We start from the raw sequence: 13,930 nt of genomic DNA, 5'->3' as shown, positions 1-13,930 counted from the left end.
ATGACGATTTCAGAAACATATTCTCAAGCTTATCTCCCTGTTCCGGCTAATGTCTCTACTCACTCTTGTAAGGTAGGTCCATCATGGGCAGAACAGATATGTAAGGCAGCCACACGGTCTTCCATTAACACATTCATTAGACATTATGCCATGGATACCTTTGTCTTTCATGACGCTGAATTCGGGCGAAGGATTCTCCTGTCCAATCAGGAGCGTCCTCACTACTAAATTGCTTTGGGAAATCCCAATGTTATCCTGTGTATAACCTGTGGACCTGGCCGGAGAAATATACGTTATGGTAAGAACTTACCGTTGATAACACTATTTCTCCTAAGTCTACAGGATCCACAGGGATGCCACCCTGACGCACCTGCATTGAGGATCCTTTTACTCACTAACCTTTTCTTTCTTGTACGGAAGGGTGTGCATGTGTGTTCTTCTCGCCTGATTTTGGCTGTCTATGATGCTCCTGCCTTGAGCTTTGGGAATACAATTGATTTCCCTGAGCCAGGAGGCGGGGATATATGGATGGGCCTGTTGCATGCTGGGAGGCCGAAAAGCTTTCACTGATTGGTGCAAATCCGCTGTCACTTCATCATATCCCAATGTTATCCCGTGGATCCTGTGGACTTAGGAGAAATACCGTTATCAATGGAAAGTTCTTACCATAACGTATGTATATCTATCTATCAATATATATATATATATATATATATATATATTTATTATAGAATCACCACCGTTCTCCCGCACTGGTGGCACATGGTGGCTGAAGTCATGACGCTGGACACAGCGGCAGTAATGCCTCCTAGTGTACCATTACCATGCAAATGCTGCTTGTGTAATGTAATCATAGCGGCCTTAAACATCACGTAATAATCCTGGTAGATTACATTATACATACATTACATTACCACTTAGGCAGTAAAGTAATATACTATTGAGATCAAGGACAGGAATGGATCAGTAGAATGTAGGCATAATGAAAACAATCCAAAAGGGTAAATTGTGTCAGATTTATAATTAACTAAACACATTCAACCCTGAATGTTCATTTAAACCTCTAGTGACCGACGGTTCAAATCAATCTACCTTGTTTCGCTCTGTACTAGTTTCTGAGATTGTATTTTGGGCCGCAATTTCTTGGATATTCTGTTAACATGGAAGCTGTTTTGAGACCCATTAACCCATGGTATAAACGGAAAGTCCTTTTTATCTTTATTCTGATAAATTAATTGTTCACAGTCTAAAGCCAACACATGTTGTTTAACATTATTAAGATGTATGGGGTCATGCCCCCTAGCTATAAACTTTTGCACCATGTCATTCATCTGAGCCTCAGCAAGTGATGGATTTGAAGTAATACGTTTAATTCTTAGAAGATCAGAATATGGCAGCCCTTTAATTAAAAGTTTTGGGTGGCAAGTGTCATTGCTAAGTAGATTGTTTTTTTTCAGAATCATTAAGAGTACAGTTTAGTGCTGACCCTGCCCTAGTACAAAGAAATAGTGACAGCAAAGAATTTGACATATGTGGAGCTCACATTACACGTCAGTTTGACAGGGCTTGTACTAGCATTATGTATGTTAGCAAATCCTATATGGGGCCTCTCCAAAACAATAGCAAATCTTCTATATAGCATGTGTAAAATGCTATACGGTTGGCAATAGTCACATTGAAGAACATTTCTTGCTCTATACCAAACATGTAGATGTTTGCAGAAGATGGGACCACACTAGAGCCCATCGCGCAGCCAGTGAGCTGTAAGTAAAACATGCAAGAAAAAAATTCTGGTGAGAATCAATGACAAGAGTTCCAAATTCGGGCCTTCATACAATGGAATCATCATAAGGAACTTCTTAACAGCTTATAAACCTTCACAATGAGGAATGATAGTATATAGACTGCTAACATCTAGACTGCAGATCCAGCTTTCTCCTTCCAAGTGGTGTAATTCATTAAATTTCTTAAGGCAGAGGTTCCCAAACGCGGTCCTCAAGGCACCCCAACGGTCCTGGTTTTAAATGTATCCATGCTTGGCCACAGGTGACTTAATTAGCACCTTAGTAAATTTGATTTAACGATCTGTGCTGAGCCATGGATATACTTAAAACCTGGACTGTTGGGGTGCCTTGAGGACCGCATTTGGGAACCTTTTTCTTAAGGAGTTATGTTGCAGCCATAAGATAATACGGATGTTGATGAACGCCTGGTTGTAGTAAAGTGTCCATATATCTGCAGGAAAACACTGAAGCATAGCATTTTGCATGCTAATACAGCCGCAGTGACACACAGAATATAGGCATGCTGCATATCATTTTAATCAGCAGAACCTGCTTTTGCATCTAAGACACTTTTTTCATGGAAAATTTCGCAAAATAAGACTCTGCGCTACAGAGTCACACGGCACTCATGTTATGTGCAGCGCGACTTATAGTGCACGGAGCAAAGATGTAAGAGGATATATATATATATATATATATATATATATAGTAAGTTGGAATAGGCGGCACTCAGCAGGCTGATATCGAAAATGTTTCCTTTATTGGCAACGGGCCGACATGTTTCGGAGAATGCTCTCCGTCCTCAGGGCCAGACAGACTAACATAGAGTGCATAAAAGACATATATAGCAAAAACCACCAACAATTAACAACACTAACCATACTCACCGTCGCGATCCACTTCCGCGTCTCCCAACCGTGACGTCACGGATGCGCCGCGTCGCAGGAGAGCTCCATGGTAACCGGAGCATAATCAAAACCCCGACACCAGCTGAAAAAATAACAACAACATACAAAAAAACATCAGAAAAACAAACCCATGTTTAAAAAAACACCTAAATGCAGGGCTAGGAATTACCATTAAAGGCCATGAAGAGCTGAGCATATGCAATATAAACATCTGTTAATATGATGATACATATCAACTACTAGCCTAACTACCCTTATTACAACCCCGCAACCACTATGATGGGTCTGACACTCAACCTTAATAACTTCTAAAATATTGAACTAGTAATCAAAAAACTACATTGGTGACAGGTTATAAAAAGCACTGCAGTCCCAGGTTCTCATTTAAACCCTTGGGGAAAATAGTCCCCAGGGTGTAAATCCACCTGGACTCCTTCTGTAATAAAAGCTTATCTCTGTTTCCACCCCTCAGGGACCTAGGAACATGATCTATGAGTATCGCCCTAATACTGGACACTCCATGTTTAAAATCCTTACAGTGTCGAGCAAATGGTTGTTCACTATGGCCCTTCTTGTGGGCTTTTTTAATGGCACTTCGGTGTAGGGCCATGCGTTCCCTAAATTGTCTTATGGTCTTGCCAATGTTGGCAAGGCCACAAGGGCAGGTGAGGAGATATATTACATGCGTAGAAGTGCAAGTAAGTCTGTGCTTGATCTTAATTTTGCGACCTGTATGTGGATGGTTAAAGGTGGCCCCTGTAATAAGAGTATTACAGGTGGCACACCCCAAACATCTGAAACATCCCTGTTTCAGGCGTAAAAAGTGGGATTCATTATCCCTAGTGAGATTGGTAACGTCCAGTTTCATGATAGATAGATAGATAGATAGATAGATAGATAGATATAGTCCAAGTCAGTCGGCATTCAAATAGGCAAAGGATGGCTCCAGGTGCACTTCCAAAAATGCAAATACCTCTCCAAATAAAAGGCACTCAGGAGACTTCATAAATGAAAAAAGCAGCTTTTATTGGCAGAAAGTGGTCAAACGTTTTCGGGGTCTCAGGACAACACCAACATACACCATAACCAACAAATCACACTTATGTACCCCCCAGGTGATCATACTCACCTGCAACAGCTGTGACCAGCACGCTCCCCGTTCAAGCAGCGGCACCATGCGCTACTTGCGGCGGACGGAACTGATCACCATGGAAACGGCTATGCGTTCCACCCGGCTCAGCTTCCGCGTTCCACCTGGAGCAGTGCTTGCCCCAGCCATACAGGAGACCTCTGGTGTAGTGCAGGGAGAACACTACCACCTAAACCATATACAGCAAAACAAAATACAGAAGTAAATAAATATGTCACACGCTGCGTCCAGTTGTGGGTAGTCTTTTCAACAGCACCTGTGGGTAACCTTAAATCCACCCAACGGTTGCATTCCATCTGGCCTCACTACTGTGCTCATTTATCAGGTCCTAACCCATATATATATATTTCTCTATCGTCCTAGTGGATGCTGGGGTTCCTGAAAGGACCATGGGGAATAGCGGCTCCGCAGGAGACAGGGCACAAAAAGTAAAGCTTTAGGATCAGGTGGTGTGCACTGGCTCCTCCCCCTATGTCCCTCCTCCAGACTCCTGTTAGATTTTTGTGCCCGGCCGAGAAGGGTGCAATCTAGGTGGCTCTCCTAAAGAGCTGCTTAGAGAAAGTTTAGCTTAGGTTTTTTATTTTACAGTGAGTCCTGCTGGCAACAGGATCACTGCAACGAGGGACTGAGGGGAGAAGAAGTGAACTCACCTGCGTGCAGGATGGATTGGCTTCTTGGCTACTGGACATTAGCTCCAGAGGGACGATCACAGGTACAGCCTGGATGGTCACCGGAGCCGCGCCGCCGGCCCCCTTGCAGATGCTGAAGTTAGAAGAGGTCCAGAATCGGCGGCTGAAGACTCTGACAGTCTTCTAAAGGTAGCGCACAGCACTGCAGCTGTGCGCCATTTTCCTCTCAGCACACTTCACACGCTGTCACTGAGGGTGCAGGGCGCTGGGGGGGGGGCGCCCTGGGAGGCAAATGTAAACCTATATACTGGCTAAAAATACCTCACATATAGCCCCCAGAGGCTATATGGAGATATTTAACCCCTGCCAAACTTCACTAAAGAGCGGGAGACGAGCCCGCCGTAAAAGGGGCGGGGCCTATCTCCTCAGCACACAGCGCCATTTTTTCTCTCACAGAAAGGCTGGAGAGAAGGCTCCCAGGCTCTCCCCTGCACTGCACTACAGAAACAGGGTTTAAACAGAGAGGGGGGGCACAAATTGGCGATATAAATATATATATATAAAGATGCTATTAGGGAGAAACACTTATATAAGGTTGTCCCTATGTAATTATAGCGTTTTTTTGGTGTGTGCTGGCAAACTCTCCCTCTGTCTCTCCAAAGGGCTAGTGGGGTCCTGTCCTCTGTCAGAGCATTCCAGGTGTGTGTGCTGTGTGTCGGTACGTGTGTGTCGACATGTATGAGGACGATGCTGGAGGAGGCGGAGAAATTGCCTGTAATGGTGATGTCACTCTCTAGGGAGTCGACACCGGAATGGATGGCTTATTTAGGGAATTACGTGAGAATGTCAACACGCTGCAAGGTCGGTTGACGACATGAGACGGCCGACAAACAATTAGTAACGGTCCAGGCGTCTCAGAAACACCGTCAGGGTTTTTTTATAAAAAACGCCCATTTACCTCAGTCGGTCGACACAGACACAGACACGGACACTGAATCCAGTGTCGACGGTGAATAAACAAACGTATTCCTCATTAGGGCCACACGTTAAGGGCAATGAAGGAGCTGTTACATATTTCTGATACTACAAGTACCACAAAAAAGGGTATTATGTGGAAGTGAAAAAACTACCTGTAGTTTTTCCTGAATCAGATAAAATAAAATGAAGTGTGTGATGATGCGTGGGTTTACCCCGATAGCAAATATTGGCGTTATACCTTTTCCCGCCAGAAGTTAGGGCGCGTTGGGAAACACCCATTAGGGTGGATAAGGCGCTCACACGCTTATCAAGTGGCGTTACCGTCTCCAAATACGGCCGCCCTCAAGGAGCCAGCTGATAGGCAGCTGGAAAAATATCCTAAAAAGTATATACACACAGACGGTGGTTATACTGCGACCAGCGATCGCCATCAGCCTGGAGATGCAGTGCTGGGTTGGCTTGGTCGAATTCCCTGACTAAAAATATTTTATTGATATAGAGCATTTAATAGGATGCATTCTATATATATGTATGCGAGATGCACAGAGGGATATTTGCACTCTGGCATCAAGATAAGTGCGTTGTCCATATCTCCCAGAAGATGTCATGGACACGACAGTGGTCAGGTGATACAGATCCCATACGGCACATGGAAGTATTGCCGTATAAAGGGAAGGAGTTATTTGGGGTCGGTCCGTCGGACCTGGGGGCCACGGCCACAGCTGGGAAATCCAACCTTTTTTACCCCAAGTTACATCTCAGCAGAAAAAGACACTGTCTTTTCAGCCTCAATCCTTCCGTTCCCATGTGGGCAAGCGGGCAAAAGGCCAGTCATATCTGCCCAGACATAGAGGAAAGGGAAGTAGACTGCAGCAGGCAGCCCCTTCCCAGGAAAAGAAGCCCTCCACCAGTGGGGGGGTAGTCTCAAGAGTCTCAGCGCGCAGTGGGATCACTCGCAAGTTGACCCCTAGATCATACAAGTATTATCCCAGGGGTACAGATTGGAGAGTCGAGACATTTTTTCCTCGCAGGTTCCTGAAGCCTGCTTTACCAACGGCTCCCTCCGACAAGGAGGCAGTATTGGGAAAAAATTCACAAGCTGTATTTCCAGCAGGTGATAATCAAAGTACCCCTCCTACAACAAGGAAAAGGGTATTAGTCCTCCACACTATATTGTGGTACTGAAGCCAGACGGCTTGGTGAGACATAGTCTAAATCTGAAATCTTTGAACACTTACATAAAAAGGTTCAAATCAAGATGGAGTCACTCAGAGCAGTGATAGAGAACCGGAAAAAAGGGGACTATATGGTGTCCCTGGACATCAAGGATTACCTCCATGTCCAAATTTGCCCTTCTCAACAAGGGTACCTCTGGTTCGTGATACAGAACTGTCAATATCAGTTTCAGACGCTGCCGTTGAATTATCCACGGCACCCCGGGCCTTTACCAAGGTAATGGCCGAAAAGATGATTCTTAAAAGAAGAAAGGCATCTAAATTATCCCTTACTTGGACGATATCCTGAAAGGGACAAGTTTCCAGAGAACAGTTGGAGGTCGGAAAAGAACTATCTAAAGTAGTTCTACGACAGCACGAGTGGATTCTAAATATTCCAAAAATCGCAGCTGTTTTCCGATGATACGTCTGCTGTTCCTAGGAATGATTCTGGGCATAGTCCAGAAAGAGGTATTTCTCCTGGAGGGGAAAGCCAGGGAGTTATCCGACCTAGTCAGAAACCTCCTAAATCCAGGCCAAGTATCAGTGCATCAATGCACAGGAGTACTGGGAAAAATGGTGGCTTCTTACGAAGCGATTCCATTCGGCAGATCTCACGCAAAAACTTTTCAGGGGGATTTGCTGGACGAATGGTCCGGATCGCATCTTCAGATGCATCAGCGGATAACCCTGTCTCCAAGGACAAGGGTGTCTCTTCTGTGGGGGCTGCAGAGTGCTCATCTTCTAGAGGGCAGCACATTCAGCATTCAGGACTGTGTTCTGGTGACCACGGATGCCAGCCTGAGAGGCTGGGGAACAGTCACACAAGGAAGAAATTTCCAAGGAAGTGTGGTCAAGTCTGGAGATTTCTCTCCACATGAATATACTGGAGCTAAGGGCAATTTACGATGCTCTGAGCCTAGGAAGACCTCTGCTTCAAAGTCAACCGGTGCTGATCCAGTAGGACATCATCATGGCAGTCGCCCACGTAAACAGACGGGGCGGCACAAGAAGCAGGAGGGCAATGACAGCAAGGATTCTTCGCTGGGCGAAAGATCATGTGATAACACTGTCAGCAGTGTTCATTCCGGGAGTGGACAACTAGGAAGATTTCCTCAGCATAAATGAATTCCACCCGGAAAAGTGGGAACTTCATCTGGAAGTTTCCACATGTTTGTAAACCGTTGGGAAAGACCAAAGGTGGTTATGATGGCGTCCCACATGAAGCGCCAGGTCTAGAGACCCTCATGCAATAGCTGGGACGCTCTGGTAACACCGTGGGTGTACCAGTCGGTGTATGTGTTCCCTCCTCTGCCTTTCATACCCAGTGTATGGAGAATGATAGGAAGGAGAGGAGTAAGAACTATACTCGTGGTTCCGGTTTGGGCCAAGAAGAACTTGGTACCCGGAACTTCAAGAGATACTAGAAAGGATCTTGATTCAGCAAGAATCATGTCTGTTCCATGACTTACCGCAGCTGCGTTGACGCCAGGGCGGGTGAACGCCGGATCCTAAGGGAAAAAGGCATTCCGGAAGAGGTCATCCCTACCCTGGTCAGAGCCAGGAAGGAGGTGACCGCACAACATTATCACCGCTTAGGTGAAAATATGTTCCATGGTGTGAGGCCAGGAAGGCTCCACGGAAGAATTTCAACTAGGTTAATTCCTACATTTCCTGCAAGCAGGAGTGTATATGGGTCTCAAATTGGGGTCCATTAAGGTTCAAATTTCGACCGGTAGATTTTCTTCCAGAAAGAAATTGGCTTCAGTTCCTGAAGTCCAGAAGTTGTTAAGGGAGTGAGTACTGCATATACAACCCCTTTTTGATGTCTCCAGTGGCACTGGGCGATCTCAACGTAGTTTGGGATTCCTAAAATCACATTGTTTTAAACAACTCAAATCTGTGGATTTGATATATCTCACATGGAAAGTGACCATGCTGTTGGTCCTGGCCTCGGCCAGGCGAGTGTCAGAATTGGCGGCTTTATCTCACAAAGCCATATCTGATTGTCCATTCGGACAGAGCAAAGCTGTGGACTCGTCCCCAGTTTCTCCCTAAGGTGGTGTCAGCGTTTCACCTGAACCAGCTTATTGTGGTGCCTGCGGCTACTAGGGACTTGGAGGACTCCAAGTTGCTGGATGTTGTCAGGGCCCTGAAAATATAGTTTCCAGGTCGGCTGGAGTCAGGAAATCTGACTTGCTGTTTATCCTGTATGCACCCAACAAGCTGGGTGCTCCTGCTTCTAAGCAGACTATTGCTCGTTGGATTTGTAGTACAATTCAGCTTGCACATTCTGTGGCAGGCTTGCCACAGCAATAAATATGTAAATGCCCATTCCACAAGGAAGGTGGGCTCATCTTGGGCGGCTGCCCGAGGGGTCTCGGCATTACAACTCTGCCGAGCAGCTACGTGGTCGGGGGAGAACACGTTTGTAAAATTTTACAAATTTGATACCCTGGCAAAAGAGGACCTGGAGTTCTCTCATTCGGTGCTGCAGAGTCATCCGCACTCTCCCGCCCGTTTGGGAGCTTTGGTATAATCCCCATGGTCCTTTCAGGAACCCCAGCATCCACTAGGACGATAGAGAAAATAAGAATTTACTTACCGATAATTCTATTTCTCGGAGTCCGTAGTGGATGCTGGGCGCCCATCCCAAGTGCGGATTATTCTGCAATACTTGTACATAGTTATTGTTACAAAAATCGGGTTATTGTTGTAGGAAGCCGTCTTTCAGAGGCTCCTTTTGTTATCATACTGTTAACTGGGTTTAGATCACAAGTTGTACGGTGTGATTGGTGTGGCTGGTATGAGTCTTACCCGGGATTCAAAATCCTCCCTTATTGTGTACGCTCGTCCGGGCACAGTACCTAACTGGAGTCTGGAGGAGGGTCATAGGGGGAGGAGCCAGTGCACACCACCTGATCCTAAAGCTTTACTTTTTGTGCCCTGTCTCCTGCGGAGCCGCTATTCCCCATGGTCCTTTCAGGAACCCCAGCATCCACTACGGACTCCGAGAAATAGAATTATCGGTAAGTAAATTCTTATTTTATATATATATATATATATATATATATATATATATATATATATATATATATGGGTTAGGACCTGATAAATGAGCACAGTAGTGAGGCCAGATATATATATATATATATATATTATAGAGAGAGAGAGAAACAAAAACTAGTATCCGGCACTCAGGTTGCCTTGAAAGCCTGGGGTTACTTGCTCTGGTGCCCTCCTAGGGGTAGAGCACTCCCCAAATGTAGCAAATAGATAGAGGCGGCTCTCAGAGACTGGCTTGGCTGTGAAAAGAATGATTATTAGTAAGTCTGCTACATTTTGCAGTCTAGCGTCCCTTCATCTGGACATGTCCTAATAAAGGGGTTCTACACCACGAAAAGTCGATGACTATTAAGCAGTCTCTCTCTTCACTTCCAAGCCAGTCTCTTGAGTGCTGTCTCCATCTAGTTGCTAATAGTCCGGCACTTATTTCCATACAGTTATAGACACCCCATTGCTTTCTTGGTTAATACAAACATTCTTCAGGTTTTTTTACACACATAAGATGCCACACTCTGGGTTTTTATAGAGTCATTAATGCATTTAATGCGCAAACAGTGATATATTCAAATGCATTGAAGCTGCTTGTAGTAGTATGAAACAAGCTAAAACTATATTTTAACAATAACTGATTCCAAAGCTCATATCACATCATGCAAAGTGGAAACAATCAAAAAGTGCAGTCTGTTACAGCATTACACAAAAGACACTGATCACTATCAATTCCAGCTGTATTCACGAGGCACATTGATTCAAAATACATGCAGTTTGTTATAAAGTGCAGTAGTGTCCAACAAGTGCTCCTATGTAAAGTTCACATCTCGCTGCCTGCTAGTTCCTATAAAGCCCACATTTCAGGGTGGCTCAGCATCCTTATCTCATGGACATGGGTGACTGAATCACCTGCACCCAGACTGTGCTTATTTAAAGGTAAGATTTCACTGTATGTATTTACTGTTCCCTTATGACGGGTTGAATAAACCTGATACGTTGGAAGTTCGATTTTGGTCTGAGTGTCTTTGTTCCCGAACTAAGTATGGCAAGTGCTGCTGCTCTGGGATACGGTATGTGTGTTTATTGATGCAGCGAATTGCAGCCTTTAGTATGGGAGTACCAACTAACTACTGCACACACACGTTAAATAGGTCCATCGATGTGCATTTCTGTGTAAGTGAACATGCAGCACTTAGCCGAACATGTTTGCATGTACTGTGTTGCATATATATAGTTTAATCTGTGTTTGCCTTTTCCATATCGTTATGAAGTTAGTCCGACTGATTATCTGTGAGCCATACACTTAGGGTATGCTGCCAGCTAGCTGTCATTTGGTGGCGCTCTACATAGCTGTAGAGACCAATCAAAGTAATTTTTAGTTTACACACAGTGTACCCCACTTTTGCGTTTATATTCTATTGTCATTTTACAGCCATCATTTACATTATAATGTACTTTCCATGTTTTATTTTTGTATTCCTTATTTCTGTCACATCCTTGCCTTTTTCACTGTCACATTGATAGCTCTTGGCATAGTATTTGAACAATGTGTTTTGCTTTCTTCCCTAGATACTGCGAGAGCAGGAGGCGGGTTCTGCTACTTCATGTGCACGAAGGCTATGAGAAGGACTTGTGGGAATATATTGAGGACTGAGCCGTCCCCACAAATCAACCTCTGTTGCCACCTGACATTAGATTTCAACTCTCATTAAATGCAACTCTGCCCCTGAGGCTGGTCCCTGCACATTCTGCCGTCTCCCCCTTCCCTCTTTTGCTCTTATTTCTTGCGCTCCAGCCAGACATTTTGGTTTATTTTTATTCTTTTTTTTTTTTTTGTTAACTGAAAGTTTAAGTAAATTATATTGTAATAATAAAAGGAAAGCAGCTAGCAGAGGCAATGGTTTGACAGTATTGTAGGCATATTTAACCCCTTGGCAGTTTGTGACTGGCAAAGCATTGATCTGCATGTAACGTGTCTGACTAAGCGGTTCCGGTTCCTTTGGTCACCAAGGGGTTAAAGCGTGTGCAACACCTCAGCTATTTGCAAATGCTTTCTCCTAATTCTAGCTTGCTATAATCAGGCTGATTCCCTTTCCACAGTCCCCTAGAGAAGGCCACCTTCTCTTCAGTATCTCTGCCCTCTCATCCCTGTGTCTTACTCTTTGCTCCCCCCCTCCCATATCCCTGTTAAACCAATCTATGCTTTCTCCACTGTTACCTCCTTTTGTCTTCAAACTATTCCCGGCACCTTTTCTAATCCTGGGTTGGAGCTGAACAGCTTTGAAAAGTTTAAAAAAAAAAAAAAAATAGAAGAAAAACAAAATAAAAAATAGCTTTGTACATGACTTTTAAAAACAAAACAAGATTAAATTGAACAGAAGACAGCAGTATTTTTCAAACTTGTAAATAGTGCATTTGCATGAGCAGGGAGGAGGTGGGACGCACGGTGTTTGCATCATGTTTAAGTACAAAACAGAAAAAAAATATTTATTCTTTCTTGAAGATCATTGGTCCTGGCTGTGCTGTTTATTCCGGAGATCTTTTGGAGTGGACACAGCGTTTCATATCGATTCTATCTCAGTTGCCCATGTGCACAATACAAGATGGCCTTGTAACCCCTTATTGATTATAATTCACATTGAGAAGCTATGACATAATTTCAGGATTTTTAAAGGTCTGCTCATACGTGAAGCCCAAGTCATTTGAGCTTGCCTGTGTTTTTGCCCCTTTTCCGGGTTCCTAGCAGGAGCACAAGCGTCTACAACAAGATTCCCTGTCGCCATGATAAACACTGAAGGAGAGGAGTCAGCTACATTCTTGGCAGGAATTCTGGCAAGGCAGGCTGTAATAGTGTATTCGCAGTGGAGGTGCTGTGTGTGTGGTTGAGAAATGGATACCCTCTATCAGGAATTAAGTCATTTTACTTCAAGTTCTAGAATGATGGGAATAAGCAAAGGGAAATGTTGCTTGAACTTTTAATACATTTCTTGCAGTTTTATCTTGGTGAATGTTTTTTCCTTTGCCTGCCGCATCATGAGAGTTGGCAGTTCCTGAGAATTGTACAATATGTAAACAGAACACGAAATTGTTGGCTGAGTTGCTGAACATTTGAAAAATGCTGAATCACATTATAACAAAAAAGTAACAATACAAAGTATAAGGATGTTGCAACAGTATAAAGTAGGGGTTGGTTAACATTTTATTTTAAAAGAAATTAACTTGTCCAAGTTTTAAATATTAAATTGGGTAAGACTACTATAGTATGTTGTTCATATGTGAATTAAAGTCTATGTTGACACAGTATTGTGTATACAGTGGTTAGAAACAATATTCACTCCCCCTCTGGTTTTTATTTTTCATTAAAGTCTTACATCATGGAATCCAAATATATTCAGGATTTTTTTCCATTGCCCCATATAAAATATTATATTGTCACATAAAAAGATGAAAGGAAATATTTGGAGAAAACACTTGGGATGTGGGCGGACTACTGAGTCTAAATAAATGAATGCCTTTAATTCCAAGCTAAATTACAGGAAGAGACCTTTCTCTTCGAGCTGATCTAGCGCAGCAGCAGTTCATGGGAAATACATCATTGCTAGACTTTTTGTCTGCTTCTGCATTACCTCTTATTGCCACCATGGCCCATAATAGGAAGAGCTGGACACGTGATTGTGCACTAGGATTGCATTTCCAAGGATACCTTTTTCCAAAATGTTCTCTCTGAGTGAGATGTCTCTTCTCATTGCTCATTGTACAGCTTTCAATTTATGGTATTAAGTTTGGCATAAGTATTTCCCTGTTGTAACTAGCCTGTCCACACTGTATTTTTCTCTCTAATCATCTGAGAATATTTTTTGTTTTCATTAACTGTAGTTCCAAGGAATTGGGTTAGCAAACTATTGTTACTATCATTTCTCAAGTACCCCTTCACTTTAATTCTATTAAAAAATACTCACCTTCAGGATGTCTGCTGTCGGTGATCTGACGCTAGTCTGCTGAGTGGTGTCGGGATTCCGGTGTCGGTCACCTGACTGCCGGGATGCTGAACCCATCCCCATTTTCAAATAGGAATTTTGGTAACCTTTTTGAGGAAGCTTCTATCAAACCTACTATAATACAAGATTATTAAAAAGCAGCTATTGGGAAGACCCAATGCTTTGAATGTTGGTAAGTTTACGATAAAGAAACTGAAATTGACATATCTGTG

General features: G+C 43.6%; 1 protein-coding gene across 2 annotated transcripts in view; it reads left to right on the top strand.

Annotated features, from left to right (window-relative positions):
- Positions 1-11,469, top strand: part of ARIH1 (ariadne RBR E3 ubiquitin protein ligase 1) — a 141,248-nt gene extending 129,779 nt beyond the window's left edge. For both annotated transcript variants that reach the window (XM_063926487.1, XM_063926488.1), the window contains exon 14: positions 11,290-11,469. In XM_063926487.1, the coding sequence (XP_063782557.1) occupies positions 11,290-11,374 (85 nt within the window). In that variant the 3' untranslated portion in view covers positions 11,375-11,469. The remainder of the gene's footprint in view (positions 1-11,289) is intronic.
- Positions 11,470-13,930: the final 2,461 nt, after the last annotated feature.

Source organism: Pseudophryne corroboree, chromosome 6 (genome assembly GCF_028390025.1).
Source record: "Pseudophryne corroboree isolate aPseCor3 chromosome 6, aPseCor3.hap2, whole genome shotgun sequence".
NCBI classification, from domain to species: domain Eukaryota; kingdom Metazoa; phylum Chordata; class Amphibia; order Anura; family Myobatrachidae; genus Pseudophryne; species Pseudophryne corroboree.
This window is presented reverse-complemented; position numbering and strand designations above follow the sequence as displayed.